The sequence below is a fragment of the Pelobates fuscus genome, chromosome 4, assembly GCF_036172605.1.
Source record: "Pelobates fuscus isolate aPelFus1 chromosome 4, aPelFus1.pri, whole genome shotgun sequence".
Taxonomy (NCBI): Eukaryota; Metazoa; Chordata; class Amphibia; order Anura; family Pelobatidae; genus Pelobates; species Pelobates fuscus.
In genome coordinates, this window is record NC_086320.1 from 269118857 (window position 1) to 269140526 (window position 21670).

Consider the following 21670-nt stretch of genomic DNA (forward strand, 5'->3'; position numbering starts at 1 on the left):
CTATCTATTACCTAAGGAATAGAAAGTTTGCCAAGAGTTAATGAACTATGAGCTAGCAGAGTTAAAGCCTCTATTACTCAACTTACCCAGCGATTGGCTGAGGCAGGCGCCCTGACGGTCCAATCAGGAAAAAGGGCGCCCTTTTTAAATCCTAGTTGTTTGTAGACACGGTTCCCCTGGAAGAGCCTTAACGGCGAAACGTGCGTCCAGGCGTTTAATGAGTATGAGGTTGTTCCTGTAGATGTGGGACGACAATTTGGAGACTCTCTTTACTCTAACAACCATATTCCTTATTTTTATCTCTATCCACCTTTTTTAATTGCGTTCTTTATTATGATTCTGACTACTGCCATTAGATGGGGGAGGAGGTCTTTTAGAATTTTGTTAAGGGGTGCCCTCGAAGGCACATCAGAGTAGGGAACTTTCACTAAACAGGAACTCTGTATCTTTTAGGGACATTATGAAGTTCTCCTCCATACCAAATATTATACTAGCAGTGTAACAGATAATAGGATACATTCTATAACAAGGAACTACAACCGCCCTGATACTTTTTGTTACACTGTGGGTATTACCTAATCTCTAAAGATGGCTAGAGTCATTCTCATGTATGTGCAACTATCTGGCAGCCTTTTTGTTCTGTGTATATACGTTTTGAACAGACCAAATATACAATTTTGAACTTGATTTTAGCTTTGATTTATATTCTATATTATATCAGCAAATTTTTCTCTATTTTTCAGTTTTTTGTGGATATTCTCTGCAATTGCACAGTTTATATTGAAACAGATATTTTAACAATTATTTTTATTAAAAGTTAAGTTTTATTAAATGGTTTTGGGGTTACTCCCCAATGGTTTTGGGGTAAGGGTAACCATTTAGAAGGGTTTACCTTCTAAATGGTTACCCTAGGTATTTTTTAGTTTGTTTAACTATCAATTGGGTTACAATTAGTCCTTGATGATAATAGAGGAGTAACCTGACACTTTCTCTCTTTAGGGTAACTTTAATTTGTAGGGTCAGATTTTAGTTTTTACACATTGAAGTTTGCTGGACCTACGGTACATTGCCTTTGAGACTGTATGGCAGCCCAGGATTGAGAATTACCTCCATTATGCCATTTGGAAAAGTAGATTACCCAGGGTATTCAATATGTCTTAATTTTTATTTTGTTTTTTTTTTATTGCATTTTTCGTATAAAAACTGCACTTTCACTGATGCTTCACCATTATACATTTCCCTGCTCTATAACACTCATATTTTACTCGTGTGGGGGCTACTATTGTACTCTGAGACATCTCTGAACACAAATGAGTGTTTTAGATCGGGATGCACCGAAATGAAAATCATGGGCCGAAACTGAAAATTCAGGATGCCCTTGGCCGAAAACCGAAACCCATGTTTTTTTTCCCCAAATGATTTTTTAAAAGTTTTTTTTCCCTATAATTTTATTAATATTAGACTTTTTAATTAATTTCATCTAATATGAAAAACTTCCATTGTCTTTTAGTGGTCCCCCCTCTAGTGTTTCTCTCTCTCTCTCTTCCCTCTTTTTTAGTGTTCTTTCCCCCCTCCCCAGTACAATAGTCCCCCCCCGTCCCAGTGTTCTTTCCCCCCATGCCCCGTCCCATAGTGTTTTGTTTTTTTCTCCCCTGTCCCATAGTGTTTTTTTCTTCTCCCCGTCCCATAGTGTTTTTTTGTCCACTGTCCCATAGTGTTCTTTTCTCCACTGTCCCATAGTGTTCTCTCCTCCCCTGTATCAGTGTTCTTTCCCCCCCTGTCCCATAGTGTTCTTTCCCCCCCTGTCCCATAGTGTTCTTTCCCCCCCTGTCCCATAGTGTTCTCTCCTCCCCTGTCCCATAGTGTTCTCTCCTTCCCTGTCCCATAGTGTTCTCTCCTCCCCTGTCCCATAGTGTTCTCTCCTCCCCTGTCCCATAGTGTTCTCTCCTCCCCTGCCCATAGTGTTCTCTCCTCCCCTGTCCCATAGTGTTCTCTCCTCCCCTGTCCCATAGTGTTCTCTCCTCCCCTGTCCCATAGTGTTCTCTCCTCCCCTGTCCCATAGTGTTCTCTCCTCCCCTGTCCCATAGTGTTCTCTCCTCCCCTGTCCCATAGTGTTCTCTCCTCCCCTGTCCCATAGTGTTCTTTCCCCCCCTGTCCCATAGTGTTCTTTCCCCCCCTGTCCCATAGTGTTCTTTCCCCCCCTGTCCCATAGTGTTCTCTCCTCCCCTGTCCCATAGTGTTCTCTCCTCCCCTGTCCCATAGTGTTCTCTCCTCCCCTGTCCCATAGTGTTCTCTCCTCCCCTGTCCCATAGTGTTCTCTCCTCCCCTGTCCCATAGTGTTCTCTCCTCCCCTGTCCCATAGTGTTCTCTCCTCCCCTGTCCCATAGTGTTCTCTCCTCCCCTGTCCCATAGTGTTCTCTCCTCCCCTGTCCCATAGTGTTCTCTCCTCCCCTGTCCCATAGTGTTCTCTCCTCCCCTGTCCCATAGTGTTCTCTCCTCCCCTGTCCCATAGTGTTCTCTCCTCCCCTGTCCCATAGTGTTCTCTCCTCCCCTGTCCCATAGTGTTCTCTCCTCCCCTGTCCCATAGTGTTCTCTCCTCCCCTGTCCCATAGTGTTCTCTCCTCCCCTGTCCCATAGTGTTCTCTCCTCCCCTGTCCCATAGTGTTCTCTCCTCCCCTGTCCCATAGTGTTCTCTCCTCCCCTGTCCCATAGTGTTCTCTCCTCCCCTGTCCCATAGTGTTCTCTCCTCCCCTGTCCCATAGTGTTCTCTCCTCCCCTGTCCCATAGTGTTCTCTCCTCCCCTGTCCCATAGTGTTCTCTCCTCCCCTCCACTGTCCCCAAGTGCAGTCAGTATTCTTGACTTTTCATGTTATCATTACTCTCTTTCATTGTGATTTCTAATCATCTGAATTGTTAATGCAGGCATGTCTGTTAAACTATGCACTACAAAAATAAAATATATATTTTTTTTATTTTGGCTAATTTGACTAGTTTTCAGCTGAAATGGGATAGGCCCATTTTTGGGCGACGATTTCGGCAGCTGAAATTTCGGTGCATCCCTACTTGTAACCACATTAGATCACATGCTTCTATCTAACTTCCATATATCTCTAGAGGTGTTGCATCTGATGCGGACACCATTTAGATTAAATGTATAGTTGTGCTTCGATGTAATAATAGAATGGCAGGCCATGGAATGTTTGGACCCAGAGCCATGAATTACAGGGTAGATATCTGAACGATTAGGAGACATGGTAGTTCAGACTTTGACGTGTTCAGTTTCAGATGATGACAAATCATTTGAGTAGACAGAGGTTAGAAAAGAAAATCTGTCTTGCCACGGTATTTCAGATGGGAATAAGGACAGATTTAGTGATTCTCTGAATGAGCGGTAAATCAGACGCAATGATACAATGTGTATACTATAGAGAGAACATTGTCTGCAAAAATGCCATGCTTTACATTAAGTGCCTCTAGTGTTATCTGCAGTGACTATATGAAATTGAACAGACCTCAGGGCTATTCCCTTAGGCACATGACTGGTAACCTTTCCTTACTTTGATTTTGCACATTTACTGTGACAATCTGTCATGTATTATTTAATCTGGACCTTATCAACTCAATTACTATTTGTATTTCGTCCTACAAATTCAAATTTGGTTCATCTCTCAAGCAAGATATCCTGTAAAATGACAGAGATTACTCTATGACACTTTAAGTGTTTTTTTTTTTTTTGTTTGTGTTTTTTATAGCCTCAGCATTTGTAGCCTAGTTTTTTGTCAATCTTTCTTTTATTGAGACAAATTAATTGGGATATAGAAATAAAAGGGAGGGAAATGTGCAATATTAAGTACACGTTAGTCATATCACAACTGCAAATAACATTTCCTACATAAGTGTCTCATTTTTAAGGGTGAGTGTAACATGAACATGCTGAACCATTATGCTTGGCGCTTATGGTGTAGTTAACTGTACAGGCTTATCATGATGGAAGGTATATGGTATATAATCTTTGTTCGTGTTCACCGGAGGTAGGGCATGTGTCCATGTGTAGCTGGGCAAAGAGCCTTTCTAAATTGGCATTTCGCGCTAAGTGACTGCTCTATCGCCAGGTATAGTGTTAAGGGCTCTCTTATAACATTTATTGTGGTTCTACCTAATCTGGCCAGTCCGCTTGGACATATGAATATAACCCTGTAGACAGGGGTAAGCTTCCTATTTGCATGCTAAAAAAGTTAAGCTTATTATACACTACAAGAGTTTTACATAGCAGTAGGCTGTAATGGGCTATTAAGTAAGGTATGGAGAACCCTAGTCCAACAGGGTGCAGCCAATATAGGCTGGGTTTGTGATCGGCAGGGTGGACAGTCAGAGTGGGATTTCCGCTGAGCAGTGAAGTCCATGGCTGGAAGCGGTTGGATGTAGGTCCCCCCGATCTTTGTGTCCTTAATCAGCCAATGCCCAGGCGAGATGTGGGAGGACCATGCGTTTGGGGTGACCCCTGGGGCATGGTGGGATGCGGATGTTGGGGGGTCGCCTTCTCGCCCCAGGCCGTGAAAAGGGTAGGCGCCTGCACCCCACAGACTCGGGTTCCTCTTGAGGCCGAGTCTTCCCTTTTTTGGGTGCCCAGGAGTGCCTGGTTGTTCTGCCGCCGCCGCGAGCGGCGGTCGGGCCTCAGGCAGTGTGGACGGCGCCTTGGAGGTGTTCTCCGGTTGGCCCTCGGCCTAGGGTGGCTTGTAGAGTGTGGGGTAGTTGCAGTTCCATGTGTTGTGCCTGAATGCGTCCCCTTCCGATTCCGCCTCTTTCACCTCAGCATAGGCGTGGGGCCTAGACTTCTTGTCCCTCGAGTTCCCTTCGGATGGAAGTTTTGACTATCAGGTGCCTCTCAGTGTGGGTCCTCTGTTTGGTACGTAAGCAGATTTCCGTGGCTGCTCTCTGGTTGATTCAGTGCCAGAATTTGCGGCAGACTGCCTCAAACCTGGCTTCAAATAGGGCCCTCCATTGACTGTGTGGGCTATCATGCCGGGCTTCCCGTGTGGCGGCCATCTTGGGCTCGCCGCGAGGTTCATGCTGCGAGACACATCTGCCCTCCGGTTCAGTGTGTTCGGATCCCCTTCCGTTGGTAGTTGGTGGACCGGGATAACCCCCATCGGTCCAGGGGGAGGGGGGATCGGAGTGAAGTGGGTCTGCTTGCAGGGTCTGAGCTCCGGGAGATCGGCCGCCTCTCCCTCGACCAGGCCCCAGCAGGTTGCCTTCGGGCTCTCAGGCTTTCTTCAACAGTGGTTTCATGGTAAGTGTGATATTGTGTGCCCGGAGTCTCCTGAGTATAGTATCTGCCAAGCTTTTTGTGTGTGAGCCCAGTATTTAAGCTCAATATTACAGTTTTCCTCTTTTTCATGCAGGAGCTCAAGCTGTGCACGTCTGCTTGGCTTGGCAGTCAGGCTCCGCCCCCTTGTAGCCTAGTTTTACCACTTTAAAGCAACATAAAAAAACACATTTAGCCGTAACATGCAATATACATACATGCACTGATTACATCAGTTTCACTGTGTGTAAATTTACACCAATTGAAATGTCTGCTGGAAAAAGACTAAAATGGTTCTTGGTAATCTTCACATGATTACGCCTTGTATATTGTAGCACACTTTTTATTTTAATTGTTAGATTTTTTTTTTTTTTTTTTTTTGCTTAGATGTAGTCCACAACATTTGTAGTTCTGAAGATTACCCCTGTTCTAGATAGAAAATAATAATCTTGCAGAACCCTCAGGAAGAGTATGACATTGTAAATAGATTAATCGAATTAATTTACCACAAAATGTAAACATTGCATGACTAGAGTTATATCTCACTTTAAAGTGCTTCACTAATACAGCACATTTCAATTATATTCACATGGCGATAATGATGTATGTCTTCAGACTCCACTATTTTAATGTTATCAATCCGTATGGTAGAAAGTTTTCTTTTTTTTTTTTTTTGGCCATGCACTCTTGCACACTTAATATAATGTATGATAGTGTATACATGTGTTATAGCTTTTATACGCACTAGCAAATTAGGTGGGGAAGCATGTTCGCTGTACTGCGGTGGTCTGGAACGTAATACGCCATTAGAGAGCTTTAGCTAGCCTCATGCTACAAAACTGAAATCTCCTCCCTATTTAATTATGTATAACCTTTGGGCAATAATGTATATTCAATAGAAAATTACCTTTAGAGAGGTTCATTTTTTTTTTTTTTTTATCCATCCTGCTTTGGGATATACTCAACTGTTAACTGCACAACTTTAGTTTGCTTGTTTTTGTACTTACGAAAACAGGCAATTTTAGCATTTTTGCAATGTATGTGTGTTCAACAGCAATTTACATCTTTCTCATTTCCTGCACCAACACATATTATATACTGTCCTTATAGGGCACAAATGCATTTTATTTGATGTACAATATAAATTCTCAAAAACACCTTCCACTCCCACCACCCATTAGTGCAGGTTAAAGGACCAATCCAGACTCTTAAATCACTTTAGGTTGCTGAAGTATTTTGTCTACAGAGTATTCCATTTTAGAGCTAGTATAAAAAGTCATGATATAGTTGAGAAATTGGCCCTTTTATCATTAGAAACGCCTCCATGGCTGTCACCAAGTGAGGTTCTCTTCCTCCTTCTGTTAACAACCTGTGTGCCACTCCTGTGCAAAACCACACCATATTGTGTACAGCTACTCTTCCTAGTACAACAATACCCCTAAAGTATGCCTTTGCTTGTTAAAATACAGTTTCATTTTGATGGAATTAATGAAGCTCTATCTCATTTTGGGACATTGTAGAAGTCTGACTATTCAAATTGCCCAATAAATGCATACCATTTGCAAAGGTAGATTGCATTTGTTATGTGTGATAGGATGTATTTTGAGCCTTATTGTACAGCCATTTTTCCACCAATTTCTTTCAAAGTGGTATATTATTTTCAAGTTTTTCTTTGTTTTTTTTTTTTCGTTTTTTTTACATGCCCATTGCAATTTAGCGGTTTATTTTGTAAAATTGAGTGCGTCTGTAATAGAAAAGCACTGAATTGTGCTCAGATATATCTCCGGAGTACAATATGACACAGTTTGCATATCCTTGTCAAGATTTTGTGAAAGTGCAAGGCTGAATTAACAACCTGCCCACTACATTTGTTTTTAATGTCAAAGTTGAGATGGGTCTGTGTTGCATTTTGAGGTGTATTAAGTTACTCCATAACTGCATACAATTTGCAGTTGTGGAAACCACGGAGCTCTCATATATTTTAACTTTATTTAGATGTCACTTTTGAACTTTTTATTTTATTTTTTAGTGGTACTTTTATTATTTTTACATTTGCAATATATTTTTGCTGATTATTTTATTAAATTTCATGTGTGCCACCAATACAATTCCCTAAACTGTATTCAACATTACAAATGACCTTGCTGGTTCTAATCCTAACAATATTGTTAGTGGGATTCAATCTGCTGATGTTTACACAGGGGGACTCTCTGCAGCTGCAATCACTCGCAGTGATCAACGTTGGGCAACATGTATAGCCCAGCGCTAATCACCCTTTGTAGCTGGTGATTATGCTGCATGACATGCAAGGAGAAGTGATCATGCTCTCATCAGAACCTCCAGTCTCCCCCTGGAGGTTGGAAGGAATCCCTGGTGATGCCACCACGACCGTAGCTGATCCCTGAAGTTCATTCACAGTAATTTTAAAGAGCTGTATGCAGCACTCAGTTTAAACACTGCATACAGCTATTTGGTGAATGTTGGGCCTCTAATTCTGGCCTCATTCTGGAGCCCCACGCATTGAGTGTAATGGTCCTTGCTGGTACAATATTGTATGATTGGGAAAGAAAAAAAAAAAAAAACACTTTAATTTGCCAATGTATAATTTCTGTATTTACATTTTTTTTTTAGGAGGCAGGCAGTATAAACCGTTCCCTAAGTTGCCTAGGTCAGGTCATCACAGCATTGGTTGATGTGGCTAATGGCAAACAGAGGCACATTTGCTACAGGGACTCCAGGCTCACTTTTTTACTCCGGGTAATGTACAAGTTTTTTTTTTTTATTTATTTTAAAGAAAAAACACAATGTTTGTTTTTGCTTTTATGGGGAGGGGGTTACAAAGTAGTTTAAGTTGCAAACGCCGAATATTAAGTTGTATATAGTGATATGTTAAATAATAATGTTTCCATTCTTTTCAAATAAAAACATGGATTCCATGCATACTGATGCTATAGTAAACATGTTAATTCAGCAGAGATGAATGAAGGCAAAATATACAATATGGCAGGGGAAAGGTTGATTTGTTGATAACCATTCCTAAAAAGGTAGATTTTTAACGCTTTCATAAACAATTGAAAAGTAGGGAAAAGCCAAAATGATTGGTAAAGGAAATTCCCCCATATTCTAACATGCTGCTTGCACAGTGCACTATTCCAATTTTTATTAAAAAATGTCCATATCACTTTCAAGCTGGCTACCCCAGATGCTTATGTGCTTCCCACTAAAGTACTGTTTATAGTAAATATAAATAAGTTGGCCAAACAAATAAAAATATTGGTTTAATTTAATAATCATTTACGCCAAATCAGATTGCAAAAATCTGATGTGCATATAATACTACATGGTCACAAATGATATTCCAAAGTCATATACAAAAATTGCAATAACTTAATCTTGTGTGTTCAACAGTATATATTGTAATTGAAAGATTTTTGGGTTAACAATTCCAGATATAATGTACAACAAGCCCTTTCATCAGAACAAGAGTTCTATTACAGCTAGAGTAAGCATTATGTGTACAAAAAAAGTAGTTAAACTGCTTTTTTCACTATAACTTTGACAGGTAGATTATTGTTTAATTACTTTTTATATTCCTAAGGTATAGTAGCTGAACAATGTTATTTTCTTTCTGCTGACTTTGTTAGTAATTAAATATTACTTCAACAGGACTCTCTAGGAGGTAATGCAAAAACCTTCATTATAGCAAATGTACACCCTGGATCCAAGTGCTTTGGGGAAACATTATCTACATTGCAATTTGCCCAACGAGCAAAATTAATAAAAAACAAGGTATTTATATATCTATTTGGCATGAAATGTAAGGCATACTTTCTCAAAATAATTCATGTGAAACCATGGCTCGGCATTAGTAACGTTTGCTCACATATTTACATTTATATCATCAAATGTATGGAAAAATAAAAACAAAGTGAGTTACACTACATGTAGTACATGATAAATACAACACCATTGCTACATGTAGTTATTAATAATCACACTGATAGAATTTGATTGCCAATTGCTTAAATTGTATTACACATGTTTATTCTGCTTTCCACTCCTAGCTTTAAATTCCTTTAGATAACGGTTTATATTTACTCCATAGGCCCAATCCCCCAACATCTTTGTAACAAGCTATCACTAGTTCAGGGTTTACAAGTACTTATGTATGTGTCTGCCATAACAACTACTTTAACATGAGGCAATTAAAATGTCTGTCTACACAGACGTGATTCATGTACACACAGAAGCTTGAGATATTGCCATGGCGTGTCTTCTGTGTTGCTTAGGTGACCCAGCAAGTTCAAACTTGTTACCTACATGGTCACATTAAAAACCATTTTATATTCTCATTGTGAACTCCAAACGCTGCATAGTTATTCCATTGGTTTTGTGACAGAATGGCCTTTGAGCAGTTGGGGGGTAATCTAATGTCACTTCTTCCGGCGTTCTATGGCAGCCGTGCAAGAGGGAGTATCACTAGACCCCATGAATGCCACTTGACCTCACGTAAGCCGCCATCCATCCTGCATCAAAATAGTAGAAAATGGGAGGGAGGCTAAAATTACATTTTAGAAAATAGTTATATATTTTTTTTTTATACTTGATCTTTTTTTGTTTCAAAAAAGGCTAGTGTTTACAATTAGAGACAGATTAATGTGTTGTAGCGCTACAGTGAGATCTATAAAGGACATAATATCCAATATCAAACAATAACGTATCAGGTATGTCCACAACAGTCTTTTGGATACACTTAATCCAAATACAGCAGCATTAAAAGGATATGAAGTTCATATTGCAGTATGTTATCCAGTAGGCAATATATAGCATCCACCGTATCTTCAGGTCAGCTTAAAATTTCCCTTAATTGTGCTTAATCTCCAGTAACCTCAAAAGTGTGTGTGCGCTCGTTCGTTCTTCTAAGAAAAATAGAATAAATTGTCAAACCTATAACCAGGTGTCGATAAATAAATGTGGATAAGTGCAAGATAATGCATCTTGGACGTAAAAACCCAAGGGCAGAGTACAGAATATTTTATAGACTCCTAACCTCAACATCTGAGGAAAGGGATTTAGGGGTGATTATTTCTGATGACTTAAAGGTAGGCAGACAATGTAATAGAGCAGCAGGAAATGCTAGCAGAATGCTTGGTTGTATAGGGAGAGGTATTAGCAGTAGAAAGAGGGAACTGTTCATGCCATTGTACAGAACACTGGTGAGACCTCACTTGGAGTACTGTACACAGTACTGGAGACCATATCTTCAGAAGGATATTGATATCTTAGAGAGAGTTCAAAGAAGGGCTACTAAACTGGTTCATGGATTGCAGGATAAAACTTACCAGGAAAGGTTAAAGGATCTTAACATGTATAGCTTGGAGGAGAAACTGGGGATATGATAGAAACATTTAAATACATAAAGGGAATCGACACGGTAAAGGAGGAGACTATATTTAAAAGAAGAAAAACTACCACAACAAGAGGACGTAGTCTTACATTAGAGTGACAAAGGTTTAAAAATAATACCAGGAAGTATTACTTTACTGAGAGGGTAGTGGATGCATGGAATAGCCTTCCATCTGAAGTGGTAGAGGTTAACACAGTAAAGGAGTTTAAGCATGCGTGGGATAGGCATAAGGCTATCCTAACTATAAGATAAGGCCAGGGACTAATGAAAGTATTTAGAAAACTAGGCAGACTAGATGGGCCGAATGGTTCTTATCTGCCGTCACATTCTATGTTTCTATGGTCACTGTGGTTGATTGACTAAACGGTGAGTTTAGGAAATTAGAAATGTAGATAAAAATCAAATATACCACAAGAATAAAAATTAATCAAATAGTGGTTAGAATTCAAGGTAATGTCAGTATCAGACAAATAATGTATCAAAACAAATTTCCAATAGTTTGCAAATAATTGTACCCATATATTAGTCCAAAAAAGTCCACAATGTATCATCTTTCACACATGCACCCAGAATACTCCTGCTATAATGTATAAGGCAGGAGATTACATGTAGCTGAGATTATATAGTATAGTACTGTATCTTTTGAGTGGATAAAGTGTATATATACAAATAAACAATATAAACTCTTGGGTGGTAGTCAAGGTGCTGTATATTGGTTGAAGAATGATCCAGTGGATCCAAAATAGAAATGACAGACATGGTGCTCTCTGTAATATCTTTTTTTTTTTTTTTTTTTTTATTATCAAAAATGGATAAAATACACTCACAGGAGCTATTGGCAGACGTGGCACCCCGCATGGATGGTAGTGCAAGTCCGCATCAGAGTCTCCTCAACACTCCCAACTGCCAGCTAAGGAGAAGGTCGGGGTTCCTGGAGTGTATTTTATCCATTTTTGATACCAATAAAAGTTATTACAGAGAGCATCATGTCTGTCATTTCTGTTTTAGATCCATGGGATCATTCTTCAACCAATATACAGCACCTTGACGACCACCCAAGAGTTTATATTGTTTATATGTATATAAACTTTATCTACTCAAAAGATACAGTAATATACTATATAATCTCAGCTACCCGTAATCTCCTGCCTTATGCATTGTAGCAGGAGTATTCGAGGTGCACGTGTGCAAGCTGATGCGTTGTGGACTTTTTCAGACTAATGTATGTATACAATTATTTGCAAACTATTGGACCTTTTTTTTTTTTATGCATACCAGATACTGACATTGCCTTGATTTTAAAGCACTGTATTTTATTCATTTTTTATTCTTGTCTTATATTTGATTTTTATCTACTTTTTCTATTTTCCTAAACTCCCTGTTTAGTCAATCAACCACGGTGACAACATTTAGTTATCGATTCCTGGTTATAGGTTTGAGAGTTTATATAAAAAATATAAAAAAATATATTTTGATTATATCTAAAGCCCAGAATGTGAGCTTTCCATACCGATAGTAGGCCATATATATCAATATCCAGCGTCAGGAAGACAAGGAGCACACCCAGTGTCAGAGGTAAGATATCTTAAACACGTTTTGCCCTCTTATGTCCAGAGCTTTATTAAAAAAAGGATATCACTATATTTGAAGCAGAATCCCCAGTATTTGTTAATGCAGCTCTGTCACCTTCTGTGGATCTTGACTTCACTGCTTGGTGTCTGAGGGCAGGCAAAGGGGAGTTTTAACTACCTGAAGTTGTCCCATGTGGCCACTGCCATCTGCATCATTGTGCTACTCTTCAACTTCTTGTGGTACATCTGCTAGGAGCCCATGTCAGTGCTGTACTCTCGGAGTACAGCACGAAGGTCAATAGAAGATCCTGAGATGCAATTCCTGATTCCCCAGCCGTTGCTAGTGACGACTGGGGGAAGTTACAAAACTTGATAAAAGAAACTGTGTTTCAAGCGGAGGAAAAATATGTAGTTCTAGATTAGAAGAAAGGAATAGAACAGATTGAAGTAAGAGAAGTATAGGATGAGACGTTTACGTATTTTATTTATTTACTTGATCTGTAAAATTTTTGCAATTCTCATGAACCCTGCTCTTGTAAACAGTTCGAATTAAAACTAATTTACTATTGCATACGCGTTTTCCTCAACATTTTAAAATATCTTTTTGCGTTACTTTACATGCTGGTTTACTTCTATGATTAAATCCATAAAAGGGGAAGGGGATCTTGCAAGTAAACCAGTTTGACATCATTGTTTTCATTAAAACAAGGATTTAACGGATACTGAAATTGTGTACAGAATTCAATTAAACCAACCTCTCAGCGTGCTGCGCAGGAGTTAATTTTAGGGTTTTTTATTTTCATTAACTCCCTTAGGCTGTGGTTAATGAAGACACCCAAGGGAATGTGAATCAGCTGCAAGCAGAGGTGAGGAAACTAAAAGAACAGCTTTCTCAGCTGCTTTCCGGACAGATGCCACAGGATATTTCTATTGCCAGAGGTGAGATCAGAAATCAAAAGCATTTTCCATTGCCTGATTAACTCCTTCACCCTCTCAATGTGTATGGCATTATAATTATGCTTTTCAACTGTCACTACATAAATAATTTGTAAGAGTGGTGCATGTCAGATTTCTATGACTATCCTGAATTTGTTTTATTTTATGAAATAAAATGTTCTTAATATTTTTCATAGAATGCATATTCCAACATATTTTTAGCTTAACGAAGAGTTCAGCAATCTTGGGCAGTTTTGGGACTCAATTTAATATTGTACTAAAATTGATGTATTTATATCTTTTTATTTTTTTTTATACAAGAATTTGGGGCAAAGTGGGAAAGTTAGAATCTAGATAGGTGGCCTGTTTTTGTGGTTTAACACTTGCTGGTTGACTTGGTTTTGCAAACTGTTTGTCTCTATCCTAAAATTTAGTTGGTCCATTTGACGAGAATATTGTTGACTACATGAGCAATTTCTTGGAAGCAATGGTGCTTATGGAGAAGTCAGAAGCTGAAAAGAAGGTAAGGTGTTAAGTGTTTAAAGAGAATGGGCCCAAGCAGAAAGGGGTCAAGATTTAAAATGCCTAACACATTTAACTCTCTTCTTCTGAATGACTGTTCTCCATGTAAGAAAAAAAAACATTTTACCACAGATGTCAAGCCCATGGGTCTGTAATTTCCTGTCTAATGTTTGGACCCCTAATAATTTCCACCTCATCCGCTTTAGAAAATTGCTTTGGCATCATTCCAGAGGACGGAGAATTTTGAAAGATTAAAAATATTGCTTGGCTATTACTGACCCAAGTTCCTAAACCACTTGTGATGCTGTTATGTCTGGCCCTGTATCTCAATCTACCTTCTTTACTTGCATTAACACTTTATTCTGATTATCAATATAGTTGTGTGTTGTTTTTTTTTTTGTCATCTTGATTTGCAAATTTAAAACCATTTTGTCTTTCCCCCTTAAATATAGTGAAATCTTACCTTTATTCCAGTCTGCTGTTGCTGGCTCTGCCCCATATCTACCAATTTGGCTGACATCAGAAGTGTTTTCCCAAAGCATTGGAAAACCCGCTAACAGTTTAAATTCTATTCTTTCCTGAAGAAGTGTTTTCATAGATTTTTTTTTTTTTTTTTTTTTGAAGGAGTGGAGACTGGGTGAAAGTCTAATGTAGAAGGGAAGGGAGTTCCACAGGAAAGGTGCAGCCCTGGAGAAGTCTTGGAGGCAAGCATCAGATGTGGGAATACAAACAGAGGATAGGCGTAGGTCTTAGGCAGAGCGCAGGGGTCTCGATGGGACATATTTGTGTATTAGGGAGGATAGGTAGGTTAGAGCAGCATTATGTAGGGACTTGTAAGCAAGCACCAGAATCTTAAATTGAGCCCTATATCTAACTGGAAGCCACTAACTGGAGGTGCGGGCGGGAAAATTAGCCTCGCTGCTGCATTCATTATATATTGCAGTGGTGCAATCTGGGAACACGTAAGACCACTGAGAAGGGGATTGCAGTAGTCAAGGTGAGAGAGAACAACGGCATGGACCAGCACCTTAGCCGCGTGTGGTGTTAAATAGGCGCCGATGCGAGTTATGTTTTTTAGATGAAATTGGCAGGATTTGGCGATCGACTGGACATGAGAGGTAAAGGAGAGGTCAGTCAAAGAGGACACCTAGGCAGCGAACCTGCGAGGTAGAGGTGATGTGGCCCTGTTGACTTGGAGGGAGACTGGCATGGGAGTAGCAACACTTGAGGGTGGAGAGACCAGAAGTTCTGTTATGGACAGGTTGAGTTTAAGGAAGTGAGCAGTCATCCAGTTGGAAATTGCGGAGAGGCAGTCAGAGACATGAGTCAAGATGGGCGGCGAGAGGACAGGTAGATTTCTGTCTCATCTGCATATAAATGATAATGGAAGCCAGAGGAGCTGATAAGTTTACCAAGTGAGGCAGTATAGAGAACAGTAGGGGACCAAGGACAGAACCTTTGGGAACACCCAACAGAGTTGGGGAGAAGAGGCAGAGCCAGAGAAAAACACTGAAAAAGCGCTGGGAGACGTAGGAGGAGCACAAGGAGAGCGCAGTATCTCGTAGACTGAGATTACGGAGAATAAGAAGCTGCTGTTGATGATAAATAGTGTCAAAGGCAGCAGAAAGGGTGCTTAAATCATTGTAGCACAACAGCATATTCAATTTAATGTAATTTTTGTAGTGCATATACCCATTGTACAGCGCAACGGAATGTGATGGCGCTATATAAATAATAAAATAATAATAATGAAATGGCCATCTGGTAGCAAGGTCAGATGATAGAAGGGATAATGTAAATTGCATAGGAATGTGAAAGGAAGCAGTTGGTTTACAACATGGATTGATCCTTTGATTTATCAACGGCTCTGTAAGGTGTGAGAAGTCACACGTAAGTGGCCTGGAAGTCTAGTTCCAATGTAAACTAATTGCCTTCAGCCATATGGCCTCTGCCTCTTAATTGATGAGTTAATTTCTTTGATATGTTAATAACCATTAGCCTTGTGTTAAAGAATCATATCCAAAAGAAACATTGTGTACCCACAGAATAATTTTTTATTATATTTAGAATGGGACAAGCGCCATTTTCTAAACAAGCCCAAACACGATTGGCATAACTTAACCTTATAGACCAAATAGGAGAGCGCAGATCTTAAAAGTAAATAAAACTAAATATCAATAAGAACGTGAGTAAATTCAGCAGCTATACACATATAAAGATCCTTAAAAACTTTACACATAATATATCAACAAAAATAAAGTGTCAGCGCTATACTTGAAAACCTAATTTAGGTGATCACTCTCAATCTGAAGTAAAACACTTATAAATGCGGATTCATGGAAATACTTCCAAGTGCAATAAAATAAAATACAATAAAACAGACCAGCATAAGTGTAGTACTCAAATAATCATAAAAAGTCTTGCTATAGGGTCCAATAAATCTTGGGTGATGATCTTTTACAGGGTTAAGATTAGTCTTGCAGTTATGTCACAGCATCTGTAGGTACATTGTTGCACTGTGGGCTTTTAACCTTGAAATGATACAATGAGACCTATCATAGCGTAATACTGCAATTTAATCAAGTTAACATACATCAAGTTAACATACAAAACCCTTCCCCCAAATTAAAGACCCTTACATCAGCAAGTTGTGGTACTCGTTTCCAAGACACCACGATATAAACTTTAAAATACACAGAGGATCAGTGCACACTCCCACCCGATCTCAGCGCTGATAAAATGAATATTCAAACGGAGAGGAGGCTTTGGCTGGCAAACAATGCTGACAGACGTGCATCCACCTCTGGCAGCAGGAAGCTGTTCACACTTCGACGCGTTTCGCCCACAATACCAGGCTTTCTCAAGATAGTGTAACAGTTCATTGGGGCATGCTTTTAAATGCTCCTATCTAATTAATGAGTAAAACGTCTGTTTGTTTAATTCTTTAAGAACTTTCTAGATGTCCAGAAATTTATGAGAACATAAAATTTAAAACGCTATTTTAGTAGCAACTCTTTCGATAAACCAATTAATCAACAGGATAGTCCTTTTACCCACACAGCCCTTAAACAGAAGTCCAAATTCTGTCCCCCAAATCCATTAAGTGCGTATATGTACGCCTTTAACATAGCAGTACTGGAAGAGTTGGAGAAAATTCAAACTAGAATCCCGAATAAACATCAAAATTTGACATTGCAAGAGAAAAAAGCATTAAAGGAACAGAGCGACAATAGGGATATTATTATTAAACCCGCCGATAAGGGCGGGGGTATTGTTTTAATGAGCTTAGAATATTACGAAAAAGAGTGCTTTAGGATTCTATTAGATAAAAAAAAACGTATGAGTTACTAAATAGAGATCCAACTTCAGACTTCCAGAGAGATTTAACTACTCTTTTGGATAAGGGGAGACAGGTGGGAATTTTGACAAAGAAGGAATACAATTTTGTTTTAAATACATATCCCAGGAAAGCGTTTTTTTACTTTCTTCCAAAGGTTCATAAGCACACAACTGAACCACCTGGGAGACCAATCATTTCGGAGATCGGATCTCTGACTTCGAATCTGTCCCAGTATATAGATACACTACTGCAGCCCTCAGTTAAAGGGACCAAATCATATTTAAGGGATAGTAGTGAACTACCGTATATACTCGAGTATAAGCCGAGTTTTTCAGCCCATTTTTTGGGCTGAAAAACCCCAACTCGGCTTATACTCGAGTCAAGGTCTGTATTATGGCAATTTGCATTGCCATAATACAGACCGGGGGAGAGGGGGGCTGGCAGAGCTGTACTTACCTTTCCTGCAGCTCCTGTCAGCTCTCTCCTCCTCCGCGCCGTCCGTTCAGCACCTCGGTCAGCTCCCAGTGTAAGTCTCGCGAGAGCCGCGGCTCTCGCGAGACTTACAGTGTGAGCTGATAGAAGGAGCTGCACGGACGGCGCGGAGGAGGAGAGAGCTGACAGGAGCTGCAGGAAAGGTAAGTACAGCTCTGCCAGCCCCCCTCTCCCCCCCACTGAACTGCCACTGGACCACCAGGGAAGGAGCCCCCCTCCCTGCCATATATCAAGCAGGGAGGGGGGACGAAAAATAAATAAAATAAGAAATAATAATAAAAAAAAAATAATAATAAAAAAAATAATTAAAAAAAAAAGGGGGTATAAGGACCACTGTGGGAGGGGGGGGGGTATAAGGACCACTGTGGGAGGGGGGGGGGGGGTATAAGGACCACTATGGGAGGGAGGGGGTGGGATAAGGACCACTATGGGAGGGAGGGGGGTATAAGGACCGCTATGGGAGGGAGGGGGGGGGATAAGGACCACTATTGGAGGGAGGGGGTGGGATAAGGACCACTATGGGAGGGAGGGGGGTATAAGGACCGCTATGGGAGGGAGGGGGGGGATAAGGACCACTATTGGAGGGAGGGGGTGGGATAAGGACCACTATGGGAGGGAGGGGGGTATAAGGACCGCTATGGGAGGGAGGGGGGGGATAAGGACCACTATGGGAGGGAGGGGGGGATAAGGACCACTATGGGAGGGAGGGGGGGGATAAGGACCACTATGGGAGGGAAGGGGGGGATAAGGACCACTATGGGAGGGAGGGGGGGGATAAGGACCACTATGGGAGGGAGGGGGGGGGGATAAGGACCACTATACCACTATGGAAGGGAGGGGGGGATAAGGACCACTATCGGAGGGAGGGGGGTGGGATAAGGACCACTATGGGAGGGAAGGGGGGGAGAAAAGGAACACTATCGGAGGGAGGGGGGGGGATAAGGACCACTATACCACTATGGAAGGGAGGGGGGGATAAGGACCACTATCGGAGGGAGGGGGGTGGGATAAGGACCACTATGGGAGGGAAGGGGGGGAGAAAAGGAACACTATCGGAGGGAGGGGGGGGGATAAGGACCACTATGGGAGGAAGGGAGGGGGGGGATAAGGACCACTATGGGAGGGAGGGGGATAAGGACCACTATGGGAGGGAGGGGGGGGATAAGGACCACTAGGGGAGGGAGGGGGGGATAAGGACCACTAGGGGAGGGGAGGGGGAAGTAAGGACCACTAGGGGAGGGGAGGGGGAAGTAAGGACCACTAGGGGAGGGGTGAGTCAGGACCACTGGGGGAGGGGGGTGAGGGAACACGGGGGTGGGGAGGTAAGGACCACTGAGGGAGGAGGAGGGGAGGTCAGGACATATGGGGGGGGGCAAATATCCTTGCACCGGCCCTGCACACACTGCATTCATACACTGCATTCATACACACACTGCATTCATACACACATTGCACTCATACACACACTGCACTCACACACACTGCATTCATACACACACACACACTGCACTCATACACACGCTGCACTCATACACACACGCTGCACTCATACACACACGCTGCACTCATACACACACGCTGCACTCATACACACACGCTGCACTCATACACACACGCTGCACTCATACACACACGCTGCACTCATACGCACACACTGCATTCATTATACACACACTGTAAATAAATATTCAATTAATATATTTTTTCTAGGATCTAATTTTATTTAGAAATTTACCAGTAGCTGCTGCATTTCCCACCCTAGTCTTATACTCGAGTCAATAAGTTTTCCCAGTTTTTTGGGGAAAAATTAGGGGCCTCGGCTTATATTCGGGTCGGCTTATACTCGAGTATATACGGTACTTCGAATACTAGAGGGCATACCTTGGAAGAATACATATAGGCTGGTCACTTGTGACGAAACCTCACTATATACTGTTGTACAACATTAATTAGGATTAAGGGCAGTCAGACACACTTTATATAAGACTTCGGAGCTACAAATGGAACAAATAGAGTTTTTAGTTGAATGTATTAATTTTATTCTTTCCCATAATTATTTTTGGCACAATGATGAGGTATACCTCCAAATCACAGGTACTGCTATGGGGACCAGGTTCACACCCAGTTACGCTAATATCTTCATGGCCTACTGGGAAGATTTCTATATATGGCAGGGTCACCCCTGGGTTTCGAACCTGGTCCTCTATAAACGGTACATTGACGATTATTTTTTTTATTTGGGAAGGAGAGGAGAGAGAACTCATCCTATTTTTAGAATACATGAACACCAATTTATTTAATTTAGCTTTTACTTCGAAATTCAGTGCAACTAGTGTTGACTTTTTAGATCTAGTTCTATATGTGGAAGAACAAAGCTTAAAATCCAAGACCTTTTTTAAGGTTGTTGATGTTAACAGCTTCATTTTAAGGTCCAGTTGTCACCATCCACCGTGGTTGACTAACGTACCATATGGAAAGTTCCAACGCATAAAGAAAAACTGTTCAGACCCTGAAATATACAAGAAACAACTGGAAAAGGTTAAGGCTCAATTTCTAGAAAAGGAATATGAGCCATAGCTCCTACAACAATCCATCATAAGGGTTGACAATCTAGAGACACATGCTCCTGAATCCAACTAAGAGAGAGAGACTACAGGACGACAGTTTTAATTGCCCTATAATTTTTAATTACAGTAGTCAATCGCAATTCCTTAAGAAGTGCATCACGAAACATTGGCATCTTCTTAAGAAAGATCCCACTTTGGATACTTTTTTGGTTTGTTTCCCTTGCATCTAGTGAGATAGTCATGTGTTACTCACAATAGTTAACTCAGCCTATAAGCAGGACAGATTCCCATTCCCCATTACAGCTGCAGACAGTACTCTTCCACCCCCCCCCCCCCCAACATACAAAAAGCGCAACCAATAGGCCTGAGACTGCACAACGGCTTGCCACTCTCCTCACATAACGTTGAGGGAATGACAGTACACCGATTAGTGCCCCATTAGACTTGCCACTACAGCCGATGCCTATCCATACAGCTTGCAAACAGCGGCAGCCAGGGGTGCCAACCCACTCCTACCAAGGAGGTAAGCCATCATCTCACCCGGCCTAGGACCGGTCATACAACCCCCCCACAAAAAATATCATTACGCAAGCACGGCTTTAATCTCGGGCATAAACCCTAATCTCGATCACCTACTGACAAGCATGGCCATCAGAAATTTCAGGGCCCCTGACACAGTTCAAAGTGTGGGCCCCCTGGGCCCGCCCCTGATGACCCATTCTGAGTCCACCCACAAGGATGGCCTGTGTGGTGTGTAAAATGGATACAGATTGCACATTTGTATAATGAATGTAGTTTTGTGTGTTTTAGATAAAGTGTGTGCGTGTATGGTGAATGCAGTGCGTGTTTGTGTTGTAGTTTTAGTGTGTGTATGGTGAAAGCAGTGCGTGTTTGTGTTGTAGTTTTAGTGTGTGTATGGTGAAAGCAGTGCGTGTTTGTGTTGTAGTTTTAGTGTGTGTATGGTGAAAGCAGTGCGTGTTTGTGTTGTGGTTTTAGTGTGTGTATGGTGAAAGCAGTGCGTGTTTGTGTTGTAGTTTTAGTGTGTGTATGGTGAAAGCAGTGCATGTTTGTGTTGTAGTTTTAGTGTGTGTATGGTGAAAGCAGTGCGTGTTTGTGTTGTAGTTTTAGTGTGTGTATGGTGAAAGCAGTGCGTGTTTGTGTTGTAGTTTTAGTGTGTGTATGGTGAAAGCAGTGCGTGTTTGTGTTGTAGTTTTAGTGTGTGTATGGTGAAAGCAGTGCGTGTTTGTGTTGTGGTTTTAGTGTGTGTATGGTGAATGCAGTGTTTGTGTTGTGGTTTTAGTGTGTGTATGGTGAATGCAGTGTGTTGTAGTTTTAGTGTGTATGGTGAAAGCAGTGCGTGTTTGTGTTGTTGTTTTAGTGTGTGTATGGTGAATGCAGTGTGTTGTGGTTTTCGTGTGTGTATGGTGAATGCAGTGCGTTGTGGTTTTAGTGTGTGTATGGTGAATGCAGTGCGTTGTGGTTTTAGTGTGTGTATGGTGAATGCAGTGTGTTGTGGTTTTAGTGTGTGTA

The 21670-nt window shown here is 41.1% G+C and overlaps 1 protein-coding gene across 1 annotated transcript in view; it reads left to right on the top strand.

Moving 5' to 3' along the window:
* The window catches only part of KIF15 (kinesin family member 15), a 102525-nt gene that overhangs the window by 35112 nt on the left and 45743 nt on the right, over positions 1-21670 (top strand). Inside the window, exons 9-12 of the mRNA XM_063452102.1 lie at positions 7937-8062; positions 8972-9094; positions 13099-13222; positions 13654-13742. Of these exons, the coding sequence (XP_063308172.1) occupies positions 7937-8062; positions 8972-9094; positions 13099-13222; positions 13654-13742 (462 nt within the window). The remainder of the gene's footprint in view (positions 1-7936; positions 8063-8971; positions 9095-13098; positions 13223-13653; positions 13743-21670) is intronic.